Source organism: Lontra canadensis, unplaced genomic scaffold, assembly GCF_010015895.1.
Source record: "Lontra canadensis isolate GAN:19392208 unplaced genomic scaffold, GSC_riverotter_1.0 scaffold14, whole genome shotgun sequence".
NCBI lineage: Eukaryota > Metazoa > Chordata > Mammalia > Carnivora > Mustelidae > Lontra > Lontra canadensis.
Window position 1 is genome coordinate 16,915,361 of NW_022631008.1, and position 17,542 is coordinate 16,932,902.

The 17,542-nt window shown below is 36.9% G+C and overlaps 1 protein-coding gene across 6 annotated transcripts in view; it reads right to left on the reverse strand.

Moving 5' to 3' along the window:
• Positions 1 to 6,753: 6,753 nt before the first annotated feature.
• The window catches only part of USP45 (ubiquitin specific peptidase 45), a 67,791-nt gene continuing 57,002 nt past the window's right edge, over positions 6,754 to 17,542 (reverse strand). For 4 of the 6 annotated variants that reach the window (XM_032858193.1, XM_032858190.1, XM_032858192.1 and 1 more), the window contains 5 exons: positions 15,240 to 15,912; positions 13,588 to 13,685; positions 11,423 to 11,509; positions 7,751 to 7,904; positions 6,754 to 7,131 (listed from right to left, as the gene is read on the reverse strand). In XM_032858193.1, the coding sequence (XP_032714084.1) occupies positions 7,001 to 7,131; positions 7,751 to 7,904; positions 11,423 to 11,509; positions 13,588 to 13,685; positions 15,240 to 15,912 (1,143 nt within the window). In that variant the 3' untranslated portion in view covers positions 6,754 to 7,000. Of the gene's footprint in view, positions 7,132 to 7,750; positions 7,905 to 11,422; positions 11,510 to 13,587; positions 13,686 to 15,239; positions 15,913 to 17,542 lie in introns of those variants that run through there. The other 2 variants (XM_032858194.1, XM_032858197.1) reach the window with 2 other exon arrangements.

Sequence of the window (17,542 nt, forward strand, 5' to 3'; positions counted from 1 at the left end):
TACCCGTGACCCTTAGGGAGAAGTGGGGAAATCAGTTTCTGTTCTGTTACTCCAGTTCTCTCGACTACAAGATGGCCTCCCGAAAGGAGTTATGCGATGCAGTTCCTCGAATGGAATACTTCGATTGCACGGTGTGTTAATGCGAACGACGTTAAAATATCAAAAGTATCTATTTCCGGGCTAGCACTACAAGTTACAAGAACACAAAATTATTCTGAAGATACGGTATTTATTTTCAACTAAATCTTGGAAAATGCCTTTCTAAAGAGTAATAGGAAACTTTTGCGTGACTGAAGGGTGAACCAAGTTACTGAATTGTGCAAAAAAGGGGGGGCATATTACAATAGAAATAAAATTAAGTGCATCTAGTTGGATAAAGAAGATAAATATAGATGTGAGGATATAGATGTCAGTTGCATGAAATTCAGTATTCCTTAATAAAACACTTAAAACCTTGATACTCCTGGATGAGCATTAGAAGAAAGTCCTCAGCTAAAGATGTGCCGATCCTCAAATCCAAGTGGCCTTCGAAATAAAATTTTATCTTGGGAGAAACCCTTACAAATTACACCTGGCAATACCATAATGTGAGTGGAGAAAAGTTCCATTCGTTTAGCCTTTTTCCCTAATTTCCAATTAGCACAAAAAAGACTACACAACAATCTAACAGATTTTTTAAATCACTCGTGGGGGAAACATAGGACATATACCACATTTTACCAGTGGTTATCTCTGATTTTGGTCTGTGATTTTATTTTCCAGATATATATTTTTTTTTTGCACAGTGTCTGATTTTCCAATTTGTTTCTGAGATTTTTTTTTTCCCCCAGATTATTTGAGAGAGCGGGCGCAGTCACGCGTATGTATGCATGAGTGAGGGGAGGGGCCGAGGTGAGAGACAATCTCAAGAAGACTCTCCACTGAGCACAGAGCAGGACTAGGGGCTGATTTCTGGACCCCAAGATCATGACCTGAGCCAAAGTCAGACACTTCACTTACTGAGCTACCCAGGCACACCTCTGAGAAACATTGGAATTAGAGAAAGTGGTCTGTGAAACCTGATGCCCCTACTGAAACTTTTGCATGTTCCTACTGACCTCCTATAATCGTATTGTAATTCTTTGTTGATTTCCCTAGTAGAGTTGAAGCAATTTTCTGGTAGTTATCCCGGCCCTATCTCTATTCTCCAACCAGTCAGCATACTGTGTATCATATAAGAGTTTTTCCATTTGTCAGATGAGTGAAGATTTTGAACAACCCAATATAGGCCAATAATTTTGGAAACCCCTTGCCAAATGGAGATAATTATTAAATAACTCATGTTTTGTTCCTTTTGCCAACTTAAGACACTTTCAGCAATCACTGATTGCCAAATCAAGAACTGTATTTTTTAAAAGATTTTATTTTTTTGACAGAGCACACGTAAGGAGAGGAACAGCAGAGGAAGAGGAAGAAATAGGCTCTCTGCATGTGGGACTTGATCCCAGGACTCTGAGATCATGACCTGAGCTGAAAGCAGTCACTTAACCAACTGAGCCACCCAGGCACCCCAGGAAATGAATTTTATAGTCCCATTTCCCTTTCCCTGATTTATCAGCTAGGATTTCCCTGTAATGTTAGGTAGTATCTGAAGGAAACGTCACACACATACATGTATTTCATCCCCAAACTTTCTCAGAATGTTTTTGTATTAAAGTGTCTAAAGGGGGCGCCTGGGTGGCTCAGTGGGTTAAGCCTCTGCCTTCTGCTCCGGTCATGATCCCAGAGTCCTGGGATCAAGCCCCACATCAGGCTCTCTGCTCAGCAGGGAGCCTGCTTCCCCCTCCCTCTATCTGCCTCTCTGCTACTTGTGATTTCTGTCTCTCTCTGTCAAATAAATAAAATCTTTAAAAAAAATAAAAAATAAAAAAAATAAAGTGTCTAAAGAGTGATCATGTACATTATCTGCTATGGTCTGGTCATTCTGCATTTTGATCAGAAAGTACTGAAGCAGCCACCATCTTGGCAGTATTGGTAATCTGCTATTTATGACTAACAGATTAGCAGACTCTGTCAATTAAATTTTTATTAACTTTCCCTGTTTGCAGTGTTTGAAGTAGAAAATTCAAAGGGAGTGTATGTTCAAGTTAGTATTTTGCATTACTGTGGAATCAAGTTAGCCTCAAGGTTAAATGGGAAAAAAAGTTAAATGAGATGTGGTAAAGATACAGAATTTGGAAGTATTCCTACCATTCAAGATGAATCTTTATAGTGTTAAGTTCCATATATCATCCATCTTAACATTGAAAAATAAAATTTTCTTTAAACATTGAAAAATAAAATTCTTTATATATATATATATATATATATGAATATTATTTAGCCTTAAAAAGGAATGAAATTCTGATATATGCTGCCACATGGATGAACTCTGGAAAGATTTTGCTAATGAAACAAGACAGCCCATGGGAGACTTACCCTTTCTTACCCATCCTATCTATCCCTTTTTGCAGTTAGGCAGGGCCATGTGACTACTTCTGGCCGGTGGGTTGTGAGCGACACATTCAAGATGAGTTAAATTGCTGGTGCAAGACTGTTTAGTGCTCTCTTCCCCTGCTAGAGTGGGGAGACCTGGTGTTAAAATGATAGAAGCACAACATAAAAGCCTGGATTACAAAGTCATCAATTGGAAATAGTTGGCTACGAAGATTGCCCAGATTCACAAGGGGACATTGGGTGAGGAAGAAATAAACTTTTGTTGTATTAAACCACTGGGCTGTGGAGTTATTTGTTACTGCAGCAAAAACAAGGCTGTCCTAATGCATATTGGAATGCAAATGTTTTGGATTTCTGCTTGAGAGCAACTTTAAAAAATGTATGAAAATGGCTTCGGTTGGGGGGTGGTCCATGGACCTCTGAAATTACATACAAAATTCTGGGTTGTATATTTTTCTGAGACTACATAACTGTCAAGATCTCCCTTCCCAACTTCTACATTGTCATTAGCAAGAGTGAAGAGGGGTCCAGAATTAAAACCCTCCTCTTCCCCCAACTCACAACTTCAATAAATACTTTTTAGATTAGTGAACAGAAGATAGATGGTCTATAACTTTCATCATAATCTCAAAGAGCTTCATGACCCAAAAGAGCTTAAATCCAAACAGGGAGACAAAATATTTCCTAAGGAATAATCCTGTCTAAATAATCCAAATATTTTGAGAAACATCTGAAAAGAGGAAGATCCACCCTTGGTAGATACTGAAATTTGAGTGAAAGTGACCTATAATATCTTTTGTTCTGAAATAATGAATTTCTGAAATGCAAAGGATAGTTTGAATATAGCTAGGTAAGCAAATACAGTGTTGATAAATAAATATGATCAATAAAGTGCATTGCAAAAACTCCAGGACCAACTGCGAAACAAAGAAAAAATTTAATATTTATTATGCATTTTATACAGTAACATCAAAATAGTGCTCAATAAGTTACATAGCTATTTTCTAAAAACACTGCAAAAAAGATAAAATAGTAGGAATGGTATATAACCAGCATTACTCAAAATTAAAAATACAGTCCTCTATCTTTTAAACATTTGAATTGACGATTTCTACATGAACCAAAAATTTTAAATATCTAAAAATCATCTTTCTTAATGGACTGGATAATATATAAAGGCTCAATTTTATTGCACATATTTGGTTTAGGCTTATTTGATCAGATAACATGCAAATTATGAATATGAATTTAGAAGTAGACAGAATGGTATTTTGTACTATAAAAATTGGGTGAAAGTGATACAGTTCACAGCTTAATCTTTAGGAAATTTTATTCAGCTGTTGTATAAAAATCACTAAAATCATCGCGCATGCGAGCTAAGAGCTATTATATATAGTAAAATAGCTCTGTTGGAGCATTTAAAATAAGAAAACAGGAATCAACTCCTCTTAGAACGGACACCACTACCACTCTCCTTGCCACCCAAAAAGGTGGTTTTCACATCTGGTTTAAAAACATTAAATAACAAAGTCTTAAATACAGAAATATATTTGGTTATGCCAAAAGTATTCCCATAATTGACACATAATCAAAATTGTATCATTTTAAATAGGAAAAAAACAGAGGAAACAGGTTAGACATACCCTGTAAACCAGTTTCTAAATACAGCTAGTGAAACTTCTGTTTTACTTCTTAAACTCACTTGGCCAAGCACAACGGTAGTTGTTTCAAGAATCTGTAAACATTTCTCACTTATTTGTATGGTTTCCTGAGGTCATCTAGAAACTATTGTTATTCTAGCAGCTTCACAATTTAGTACCCCTGCAAATGTGCTTTCAAAATGTTCAGAATAAACAAGAAATTAAATGTAGGCCCATGTGTAACTTAACATACTTTCCCTATTACAAATCTATCTTTAGGAAATTCTTAGGTATCAAAATCAAATTTGTTCCATTTACCAGCAGACCCTGAAAAATATTCAGAAACTCTAGGCCATAAAAAAGTAGATTTCAGACTTTGCTCTTTTACCATGAGACGAAAATAAAGTTTCTCTTTTCATGTTACTTCTGGAATAATGTCTAAAACATATATAGGCTTCTCCATTTTAAAGCATGTTAAAATGGTGTCAGCACAGTGTCTGACCCATCTCAGGTATTCAAAAAATACACACTTACTGAACAAATGTTAAGTTAAACATAAGAACTACTGCAGTACTTGAGTACCGAGGTAATATTCTAAAGCTACAATGTATCACTCAATGAAAAATCGTCTTAACTGGTATGCAGAATAAAGCTCATACGGTCTCCTCTTTGATAACTACAGCACTGGTGCATTTCCTGGGCATCCTATTAATGAAAAGAGGAGTAGGCACTTTCCCTGATTCCTGCCCTCACCTATCTCACCATCTCTGACTTGAGCTGTGAAAGGGATAAAGCCAAGAGGCAAGAGAAAAGAATGCTCTTGTTTCTTTCCTATCCTTTTTCCTTCCTTTCCCTTTCCTTCTTTCTCTCACTTTTTTTCTTGTGTCTGTCCATCTACCAATGAAACAGGAAGCATGTGACCATCCAATGAAAAATATGTGCCTCCTAATGGTATCTTTTTTTAGGAGAAAAATGAGGTGACTTGATATTTACATTTGGGGGAAAAGATGGTAATTGTCATTACCAATATGGCTAACTTGAATAATGAGGTTTAACTAATATTTTCCAAAAAAACTCACTGCTCTGGTACTGAAAACTTCAATGTTCATGGATTACAAATAAACATAAAACATTGTTTAATTTAAACAGTTCAAACTGCTTTTTATAGGACCCAACCTGAGTTTGCAGATTAATTTATAAAGATATATTTCTCTATCACATTAAAAAAATCAAGAAAACACTATTATTTCAAATTTGAATACCTTAAAGATAGAATTTGTGCAATGACATTTTTAAGCTCTGTTTTATATATTATTACCATCTTTAACACTAATCACAATTCCTCTTAACCACATATCAAAAGGCAGCACCAGTAAACTTGACAATATTATACAACCTTTTAAATGTTAAGAAGGGTCAAAGGCTTGGTTAAATATTTCCACACATTATCTACAGCCCCTATTCGTATCCTTCCTTCCCAAGAGGACAATGAACTGGAACTAGCCAGTAGCTGCCTGTAGTATGATGTGTTGGCACTAATGATTAGGATGCTTGAACCATGCAGGTATGGGTTTTGATTCAGTAATGCCAGACCCAAGTAGCCATTATTTTTTAAAATTTTATGCCTAAGTAGTAATAGAAGTATGTTCATGCCAAGTATTAAGCCAAGACAGCTCAGTAATTTGTATTCTGCAGGAAGGGTTTAAGTACCAAATTTTTACTGTATTTATTTAAAAACTGAAATGCCAACTTTACACTTCATTAAAATACAAGCTAAGCCCACATGAACTTATTAATGATGCTTGTTGATGACAAAAGTGATCACAAATTCCAAAACCATGATTAATATTTACTGACCTACAGAACTAGAAAATTTTATTTCCCTGTCAAGTATAGTAATATAATTTGGTAATTTATATTTCAAAGTATCCAGTGATCCCATGTGGATTAACAACTTCTATTTACCAATTCTGCTTGTTATAATTATCAATAGTTATATTTTGACGTTGGCTAATTACATGCAAATTATCTTCAATTCTGTCATTAACAGGCTGCAAATAATACGCTGATGATATATTTCAACATCTGTCTAGTTGTCAAAACCTCAAAGCAACAAGCTAATCAATAAATTATGTGTAGGATCCTATTACTGAAGCTACAGTGGTATCTTTTTATAAGGTGGAATCACAAAATATCACGAGGTCACTGTACCTACTGTGTAAGTATATGTTATAACAATGTTTCCCACACAGTGGTATATGTACACTGCTGGACAGCCCTGAGACATGAAGCGGAGTGCTACATGGATGAACAATTTTTCTCTAATCACTATGTATTTTTTATGTCTATTAGAAATAACATAACTAGCACATAAAATGTGAAATATGCTCAAAACAAGGCTACGTTTAAAAATGTAAGCCAAAAAACTCAGGATAAAAATAACTAAACAATGGCACAGGAGATAAATACATACACATACACACACACACATATATGAAATCAGAAAGGTGGTATGCAACTCACATTTGGTAAACACTGTTTTAAGGAACAATATGATTAGCCAGCATCATTTCTGAATGCTGATAGTAATAAGCCACATTATAAGGCGGGGGTTCCTCTACTGCTGCAAACTCTTTTTCTAGGATAAATATTCCTTAAAAACATTTGTTTACATGTATTTTAAGAATATAAGTTTGGAAGCATTGAGTAAATTTGATTTACATTAAAAGGATTCACCAAAGTGGTAAAATCTTCAGAGGCATTTGAGGGACATGCTATTCCTACAGAAAAGACTAGAAAGGCACATTACTATATTATGGTTATGGTTGCAGCATTTAAACAAAAGAGATCTAAAATCATCATCATCACTAAGTATTACCAGATAATTATAATATTCTTTCATAAAAAAGAAGGTACGCTTGGGCACTCAGCGCTCTTGATTCTGGAACCACCTGCACGTAAGTGTCACTAACGTGGACCCACTGGCCTGTCGATTCACTATCAGGTTCCTTCAAATCTAACAAGACAAAAAGAAGTATAATTTTACAAAAAGTATGTTCTTATTCTACATTATAAATAACAATACATTCATCACCAACTCTATCTAATGCTAGATCTTACTGGTGTGTTTCTTCTTGTGTTACACATCTTCCAAAATCAACTAACTCTTTCAAAGCAATATTGGCATCACTTCACTCTAAATACCTACCGAAATATTAGACAGACCCATAAATATTTATTTGCTCAAGGAAAAGAATCATTCTCACTGAAATAGAAAGAAAAGAAGCAAAGCTTGCTCATCCATAGGCAGAGTGTGCACATTTTCAACCCCTACTCTATTCTGAGGACCTGGTAGGTCTTCAAAATCTTTTGGTGTTGTTAAGTAAAATGCCACTCCACCGAAATACACGATGACGCAACACCCTGAAAAACAGTGTGTCACCTCACACCATCTAGAAGGGGACAGTCTTATGCTATTTAAGGTTCTTTAAGGTGATCGAAGTACTCTTCAAGGTATTTCTCACTTAACTTTAACGAAGTGAGTCCACTGGAGGTATCCATGAAACAGATGACCTCTTCCAGAAAAGGAAGAACACATTCGTTTTTAGGAATAACATGAACTTAGGATGCCATACCAGGTACGTATGTCTTTCCAGTGATGCGCTGCAATAATTTCCTGGAGGGTGTTCTCACTTTCACATAAGCTGTGTAGTGACCTCCTCTCATGGAGCCACTGTGTTCCACCACGCCATAGAGACCATAGTGAACTTTATCTCCCACACTTACATTCTTTTAGACAAAGGAAAAAGTGAAATTAGTAATTTTTTTCGTGAAATATTATAAAAAGGAAAATTAAGTCAAATGTATGTCCTGCTTAAACCAAGAGAAACGCATTGTTAAAACAACGAGTTGTGTTTCCACATGTATTAGACTGGCAAAATGCAAAAGCCTGACAACATTCTCTGTTGGCTAGGTTCTGGGGAAAAGAGTACTCACACACACTGCCTGCAGGACCACAAAGGGGTAAAACCCCTTTGCAGGGGTATTTCATGTTATCTAAATTACACAGGTATTTTTTTTTTTTAAAGATTTTATTTATTTGACAGAGATCACAAGTAGGCAAGGGATGCAGGCAGCAGAGAGAGGGGAGGAAGCAGGCTCCCGGCTGAGCAGGGAGCCTGATGCGGGGCTCGATCCCAGGACCCTGGGATCATGACCTGAGCCGAAGGCAGAGGCTTAACCCACTGAGCCACCCAGGCGCCCCTAAATTACACAGGTATTACTCTTGGATTTATCAATCCTATTTGTAGGAGTCTATCTTACAGGTACATGAGCAAAATGTAAAAAAAATGCTATTAGTTATTATTTTGACAATTAGCTGCAGAAATATTCATAATATCAAAAAACTGGAGACATGGGGATATAATGTACAGTACATGGAATATAGGTAATAATATTATAACAATTTTGTGTGGTGACAGATGATAGCTAGACTTATCAAGATCACTTTGTAAGGTATATAAAGGTTGAATCACTATATTATATACGTGAAAATAATATAATACTGTATGTCAACTATACTTTGATTAAAAAGAAATTGGAATAAACCCAAATAAATCAGTCCCCATTAAACTGGGGACTGGTTGAATAAATTATGATGCATTGAGTATTACGTTGCTTGTAAAAAAGAGTGTAGACTATCTCAAAATACTGCTGTGAAATAATCTCCAGGATATAATATTAAGAGTAAGGTAAAAAAAAAAAAAAGGATACGTATTGTAAGCTGTGATTATTTAAGAGTGAAGACGCATATACATATATCTGTTTATATTTTTAAAAATTACAGAGGAATAAACAAATTTTAAATGGTTTATATATAAAGGGAGGGAAGAAACAGGTGGAATGAACATGGAGAAGGAAAGTTATACTTACTTGAATTCGCCTTGTTTTATTCATTTAATACATTTGTTTTTGGAACTATGTAAATATTTTATGTATTTAGCAAAATTTTAAATATTTAAGTTTGAATTTAAAAAGAAATCCCTAAAATGAAAATTTAAAAATTAAACAGGTGAATAATATATTCCAGTTGGCAGCATAATCGTTCAGAGAGAAACCACTAAGGTTATATCAAGAGAACCCAGAAGCCAGCTTGAAGAGCCTTTCAGTAGCCAACTATGGACCCATTTATATTCTACTAATATATTAGAACACAAATAAAAAGAAAAGTGTAGTAAGCTGAAATATATTTACTGTGTTTCAATTCATAAATTAATAACCATAAATTAGGGGTGCCTGAGTGGCTCAGTGGGTTAAGCCTCTGCCTTTGGCTCAGGTCATGATCCCAGAGTCCTGGGATCAAGCCCCATATCGGGCTCTCTGCTCAGCAGGGAGCCTGCTTCTCCCTCTCTCTCTGCCTGCCTCTCTGCCTATTTGAGAGCTCTCTCTCTGTCAAATAAATAAATAAAATCTTTTAAAAAAATCATAAATTAACTGATCATAGTTTTTAAGGATGCCACTGAATTAATTCATTATTCTGAAAACTGGTTTAGAATGGGAGAGGTTAAGAATCAAACATTTATCCAGCCTTTTCTATAAAAACTCTATTATAACTAAATAGATTAAAGGAATTTCTCTCTGTATAGATGTGCTCAGCTAATCAATGAAGAAGGAATGACAGATTTAAAATGTCATCATTCTGTAATTCTTAATGAACTCATGGATCTAGCACTTGTGCATCACTGCTTGCTAATACCACAGAAAGAAAGGTAAATGGCATTATGTGCCACCTGATTAAAACAAAACAAAACAAAACAAAACAAAAACATGCCCTATACAATAGCCTTAGCAGGGGGAACAAAAAGCATCAAACCTGTATCTGTTCAAGGCTCTTAAGAGCCAACTATCTATTTGTAGGAAATAAAGAGGACAGGGGAAGAATTATCAAAATCTAAACTTCCAGAAAGATGACTCAATTTCTTAAAAACATTAATTACAAGGAAGAAAAGGGGAGAGAGGTGGGAGAGGGGAACTATACGTTAAAAGAGACTAGAAGACATCCAATCATTAAATGTATTGACCTTACTTGATACTAATTCATTTTTAAAATTTCACTTGTGAGACAACTGGAATTAAATACATTAGATGATATGAAGGAGTGTTGTTGTTGTTGTTGTTGTTGTTTAGTGTGAAAATGGTATTGTGGTTATGTTCTTAAAAAAGGGGAGGGAGTGATTCTTCTTTTATAGATACACAAAAAAATACTTATGAATGAAATAATGCCTGATATTTGCTTCAAAATAACATGGGAAGTAGTAGGTAAGCATGTGGATATGGCAGGACTGGCCACGTACCTAAGGTTTTAGAGCTAGGTGATGGGTGCTATATAGGTTCCTATTCTGTCTACTTTTGTGTATTTTGGAAATTCTCTGTAAAAAGTACCTTTTAAAAATGTGTTTTTATAAATTTAATACAAACCCTGTTGCCACATTATCAAATTCCATGAATATGGAGTGTTACTAATTGATAGGTAGTGCTGGTATTCTGCAGCAGATAAACTGAATCTGCCAAATAGTTGCTTTTAAGATATTTTTGTTTTGATTAATCAGTGTAGTAAAAATATTAAGTACAAGAGGCATTCCATTCCATACCACAAAATCTAGACTGCTAACCAGGAATCATGAACAGAACAACATGTTACCCCATAACATGTGGTTCCCTCAAGGGAGACAAAGCCATTGATTTCACCTACATAGTTCTTACATACATACAAATACAAGCAATTATAAACCAGTCTGCTTTCTATATCTAATTACTAAAGTATTATCGGTTTTAAAGTATCATATTCAGCTGACAAGTATACTATTTTCAGTAGTGTAGATGAAATGGCATGAAAAACAATGCACTAGAATATTGACTCACAAAAGAGAATGAACTCCACAACTGCTAAAACTGTTGGCAAGCAAGCACATCATTCACAAGGAACAGGAGAGGTCACAAAATCTGCTTACTTCTCTCTGCAACTATCTGCTTCCAGCAGCACTGACAAGCAGCACTGATCTTCCTGACCACCATGCCTCATGGTTTACACAGCTTTTCAACTGTCCCTTACTCTGTCTCCCAAAGGACAAAAGTCATTCAGTGTGTTAAATGTCCCACATTATGGATTTAACTTCACTAATGATAAAATTCTCTTTCAGAGAAGCTGAATGAATGAATGAATGAATGAAGGTATGAAAGAAACAAAGACCTAATACTTCTAAGCATATTATTTACATGTCAATTAAACATCTTAATATATACGATACCTTACAAGTAGCAGAACAGAATGGTGCTAAATCAAGCACAAGTGGAAAATCTACATGTCTGTTTACTTTTCGAAGACTCAAGCCAGCCTTAAAAAGAACAAAAAAACAATTTTAACGCAACAACCATCTAAATCACTGTTAGTAAAACCAAAAGAAAAATCCCAGAAGTTAGCTTTCTTAATAGCTATAAAAACATGACTAACGAATAGTCCAAAACTGATATATAACTTTGACACCATTGATTAGTCTGTAAATATTTCCTTTCTAAGGGCATGAATTCTTTCTGTAAGTTCCTAAATTGAGATGCAGTACCAAATATAAAATAACTGTGGTACATCATGAAATCGGCTTCTCAGATGTGACAATACCCTATCTTGTTCAGAGTAACTGTGTGTATACACCCTTCACTAGTCATTCTCATGTAATGAGACACAAGACATCCGTTCCTGCTCTCCTCGGCCACTTCACTTCCACTGAGTTTCTAATTATTGGCCATCAAAAATCAAGAATTTAGGGGAACCTGGGTGGCTCAATTGTTAAACATCTGCCTTCGGCTCAGGTCATGATCCCAGGGTCCTAGAATCAAGCCCCACGTCAGGCTCCCTGCTCAGCAGGAAGCCTGTTCTCCCTCTCCCACACTCCCTGCTTGTGTTCCCTCTCTCATGGTCTCTCTTTTCCACCATATAAATAAAATCTTAAAAAAAAAAAAAATTAAACAATTTAGTCTAATTTTTCTGTGGATACGGATGGGGGTGTATAGAGAAAAACCTCTTCCTGCCTACCTATGGCCTGCCTGAAATGTTTCAGATATATTATCAAAACTCCTAATCTTTTTCTTGAGATTTCTTCCATGGGTTTTATGCTTAGAAAATCTTCCTCCCAGGCAACTCCCGCAAGTCCCCTCCCTCCTTGGGAGCTTTGTACTATCATCTTGCTATTTTGCTATTATTCAATAAACTCTGCTTTGCTGCCCACCAAAGAAGAAGAAGAAGAAGAATAAAGAAGAATAAAGAAGAAGAAGAAAGAAGGAAGAAGAAGAAAGAAGGAAGAAGGAAAAAGGAAGAAGGAAGAAGGAAGAAGGAAGAAGAAGAAGAAAAATCTTCTTCCCAGAGGTCAGGTTAATATTCATTTAAGTTTTCTTCTAGTCTTTTGAAGATTCGTTTCACACAGTTAAAATATTTATCTGAAAATAGTATTGATATATGGTATAGAGGGAAGCTTTACATTTTTTAATTTCAGCTCTTTTTCCTAAATCCTTTATCAAATAATGTACCCTATGGGGTGCTGGCTGGCTCAGGTGAAGGATTGATCTTGGGGTCAATCTTGGAGTCCTGAGTTTGAGCCCAAACTGGGTGCAGGGATTACTTAAAAATAAATAAACTTAGAAACAAAAGAATATACCTCCTTCCCAACTGATTTGAGATTCTTCCTTTATCATAACAAGAGTTTTAAATAATATTCATGTTTTATTTATTGACAATCTCAACCATACTGTTCTAATGATATAGTTTTATTTTTAAACTGGTGTCAAAAAAATATCGCCCATTCTAACTTTTTCCAAAAAGTTTTAGTATGTCACTTATTTAGTCTTTCAGAGAAATTTTAAAATCATTATATCAAATGCAAAAAAAAAAAAAAAAACAAAAAATGAGACAAGGCACTGGATTAAAACTAAGCATAGAGAAAAATCTGACCCACTAAAAACATTTAGGTTCCCTCTCACTGTAAAGTCCCTACATTTGCATTTTGTAGCCCTTTTGCAGGTAGTCCAAGTCAACCATGCCCAGCCCACCTATCCCTCTCACTGGGCTCAGGAGAACTCAGAAAGCTATGTGCACTTTGCTATTTCCCTGCTTCTAGGATTCTTAATAAACTTTATTTTTCATTCTCTCTCTCTTCCATACACATGTGCACACATGCGCACACACACACACACACACAACTTAGGTTCCTACCACCCAAATCATCAAATACAGTATTATGAATTAAACAATTTTAATTAGGAAATTCTTGTAAACTATTGTGGCTGAAAAAGCAGTAAATTCCTTATGACAAATTTTTATATTAAACAAGTTACTGTCTAATCCTTGACAGCATTTGACAAGGCACAGGGCTCTGTGAAACATATGACAAAATTACTACAGTGCTACTAAAAGGGCTTTTACCTGATGGAATCTTTTAAGATGGAGAATTAGGATGGCTGGAACAGCAGAAATGAGCAATTGTTTCCTGGCATTAGTATAAATTCCTTCTGCTTTCTTTTCTATATAAAATATAATAATTTATTTGTAAAATTCCATTTTATACGTTATATACCATACAACAGAGTTAACATTCATGAAGAAGCATCATATATTTTTAAACATGTTAAAGAAATTAGACTCTGGTGACAAGGGTGCCTCATATACTCCTTTCCAAAACTCCACTGAAATGAAAGTGATTTTTTTTAAAAATCACATGCTTATGAGGACAAAGAATAGGGGAGGTGACACTTGTAATGAAAATTTTGGGAGCTAGGAAGCAGATGGATTAAAGCGACTTATGTCAATGCCCTCCAGCCGAAGACCACCAGAAACACACCTGTAGTTGAAAAAATAGGTCATTACTCATTGTAGTGAAAGGAGATCACGAGTCATGGGAACCACAAGGCATTTCAGTAAGAGGTTGTTAGAAAGTACCTGGGGTGGGATTTGAATATGGCCAACAGCATATTTAACTTAGATTAATAGAAACTGGTATTTCTTACTTCTCCCATCTAGACATTTCTTTAATTACTAGTGTATTAAGCATGTCTTTATTCTGATACTTTGACACCTAGGGCCTTGCTGACATTATAAGGAAGGCTTCAGCCAGAACTAGCAAATTCCTAGATATAGTAAATAAAAGTGTGCCTCTCCTATGCAAACCAATCAAAGTGTGCCCTCATCACACTAGTGTCACGTACTATCCAACGAGAGACAGCCCCATTGTCCCAGAGCCCACTTGAATTATTCAAAACTAATCAATCAGTCCCAAATTCATTGATTCCAATTCCTTCCCTGGAAGCTACAAAAAGGCTCTTGTCCATGTCTTCTCCTCACTCCTTCTGCCTCCTGACCAACCCTGGTGCTTCCCCGCGTGGCCCTGCATGGCATGGCTTAGTGTCCTCCCTCCTCTTCAGAACTGTATGTAACAAACTATCTTTTCAGCAGCAGCTTCTCCTGGTCTATGCGCCTCACCACAACTGGTTACAAAGCCTGCATTTTAAAACAACTAGTCACTAAGAAGCGGAGTACTCTCTCCATATCAAGGCTAGAGATGCACTAGGGAAATTTCTTCTGGAAAGATTTCAGAGAGCTAGTCCACCAAAATAAGATTCTGTGGATTTGCACTTTTCAAGGCAGAGATAGGTATTTTCCTGCTCAATTGACTTCATCAAAAATCCATTTAGGGGGAGCCTGGGTGGCTCAGTGGGTTAAGCCGCTGCCTTCGGCTCGGGTCATGATCTCAGGGTCCTGGGATCGAGCCCCGCATCAGGCTCTCTGCTCAGCAGGGAGCCTGCTTCCCCCTTTCTCTCTGCCTGCCTCTCTGCCTGCTTTGTGATCTCTCTCTGTCAAATAAATAAATAAAATCTTTAAAAAAAAAAAAAATCCATTTAGAAGTGCAGTCACTATCTTCAGTGCTGAGATACAACAATGAAAAAGGTAATTCATGCTTCCAAGCAGCTTAAGTGTAGGGACAAGGCTCTCATGTTCCTCTATTCCGGATCTATACCCAGTGGTCACTGACTGTCAAATACCCCATGAATACGAAGAAAAACAAAAACCTAAATATTCACCTGCAGAACCGGTTTCCTTTTGGTGCCTCTGTTTCTTCTCAGTACAATTCTCACACAGAAGCTTGTTATTCCCCATTAGTAATTCCATAGATGTAAACTGGTAGAAACAGGACTGAAGCGAGCATTCTTTAGAGGCAGTCACATAGCTCCGAGAAAGGGTCTGAAAGGCATTTGGGGGGCGAGGAGACAGCACACGCTTCTCCTCCGAAGAGCACACACTCCTCCGAACACCCCGTGGCTTATTTTCTCTATCAAAATCTCTCTCTCCAGTTACAGGGCTGCTCAGACGAAGTTCAGAAATCGCCTCGGCCACTCGCTCCTCACCGCGGCCAGGCTCGCGGGTGGGTGGTGCAACGGCCGGCGGCTGCGGAGAGGGGGCGCGCGGCTGCACACGGCAGCCGCCGGGGGACACGAAGAGCACAGGCTGCTCAGAAGCACTTTCGGACTCGGAAGGCTCGCTGTCCGCATCAGCGCTGCTCTCAGAAGGGCCGGCCTCCCTCTCACTGCCATCCGTGGCGCTTTCGGTCAGAGTCGACTCGGTATTCGCGGTGCTCGCCGCCGCTGGGGATGCCCCGTTCCTCTCAGGGGGCCCACGTTTCCGGTGCACGACGACTGCCCGATCTTCTCCAGATGACCATTTTCTTACCCATTTTCTGCCATGAACTAGTTGATTCTGTAAGTGGACAGTATTTTCAGAGAAAAGAATCTTTTGACCTTACTGAAAATAAATGCAAGTCTTATTTACACGTTCCACAACTCTTGAATAAATGCTTTTTCTAGACGCTCTGACGTCCATTTCCTAAATCTACCTCACCTACAAGCAATAGAAGATATAATAACAAACAGTTCTAATTTAGAATTAATCTTGATACAAGAAACGCACAAGAGCAGTTACTAATCTGTGGAGAAAGAAGCAAGTCTTTGTAGAACAGAGCTGTGAGGCAGGCTTTTAAGTTACAATCCTTTTTCTAGACTCTGGCCACTTCAAGAGCAGTCTAACAGAAAAAGCTAAACCTGATAATATATCAACTTGCCAAGTTATACAAATCATATCACATAAAAAAAAAAGGTTTTTTTTTAATGAAGTACAAATTTAGATTGATTTCTTTAAGTTTTTATGGGATAATTCAACAACCAGCTATGTCCCTAGTGACATAATGGGTCTAGACAAGAGTCATGAATGACTGGTGACATCAAAGATTAGACATCAAACATCATGTGTGTCTCCTTGGTGGAAGCATACACCACCAGCTGAAAGTTTTCTTGCTAAGGGGTGCCTGGGTGTCTCAGCCAGTTGAGCATACGACTCTTGATTTCAGCTCAGGTCATGATGTCAGGGTTCGGAGAATGAGCCCACATGGGGCTCCACGCTGGGCTTGGAGTCTCTCTCTCTCCCTCAAAATAAATGAAATTTTAAACAAATGTTTTCTTGCCAAAAGTCAAATAAATAATAAAACTTGAGCCTAGTTAGGTTTTTAGATTGAACTGCCTTAGAGAGGAAATAAAGGGACTAAAGAAACCTATTAACACCATGGAAATGCAATAGCAAAATAAATTACTACTGAATGTGGGAATGTGAGAAATTATAGGGAAAAAAAAAAAATGACCTGATTTCTTCAACAAATGCCCTCTGCTTGGGAGCATGCTTCTCCCTCTCCCTCTCTCTGTCTCTCATGAATAAATAAATAAAATCTTTAAAAAATAAAAATAAAAAATAAAAGAGATATAAGAGACATGTGATTAAGAGATGGCAATCAACTGCAGTCGATAGATTTTTTTTTTACTTTTTAAAGATTTTATTTATTTGACAGAGAGCGACACAGTGAGAGAGGGAACACAAGCAGGGGGAGTGGGAGAGGGAGAAGCAGGCTTCCCTCCAAGCAGGGAGCCCAATGCAGGGCTTGATCCCAGGAGCCTGGGATCATGACCCGAGCTGAAGGCAGACGCCTAATGACTGAGCCACACAGGCGCCCCTATAGATCTTTTATAGATCCTAAATTCAAGTACACATTAAAAAGCAAAAACAAAAAAGGTATTTATGAGACAACTACAAAAATTTAAATAATGACTGGATGTTGGCAGTATTAAAAGTTGTTAATATTTTTCAGTTAGGATAATGTGCTGTGGTTATGTCTTCAAAAAAGTATCTTTTATATCAGAATTATTTCAAAAGAATCTGAGATGGGGAAGGGGAGAATGTGGGACAGCTACAGATAAAATATGATTAGCCATGATCTGATAACTGTGAATCTGAGAAATGGGTACATGGGAATTTATTATACTACCTTCTCTACTTTTGTGTG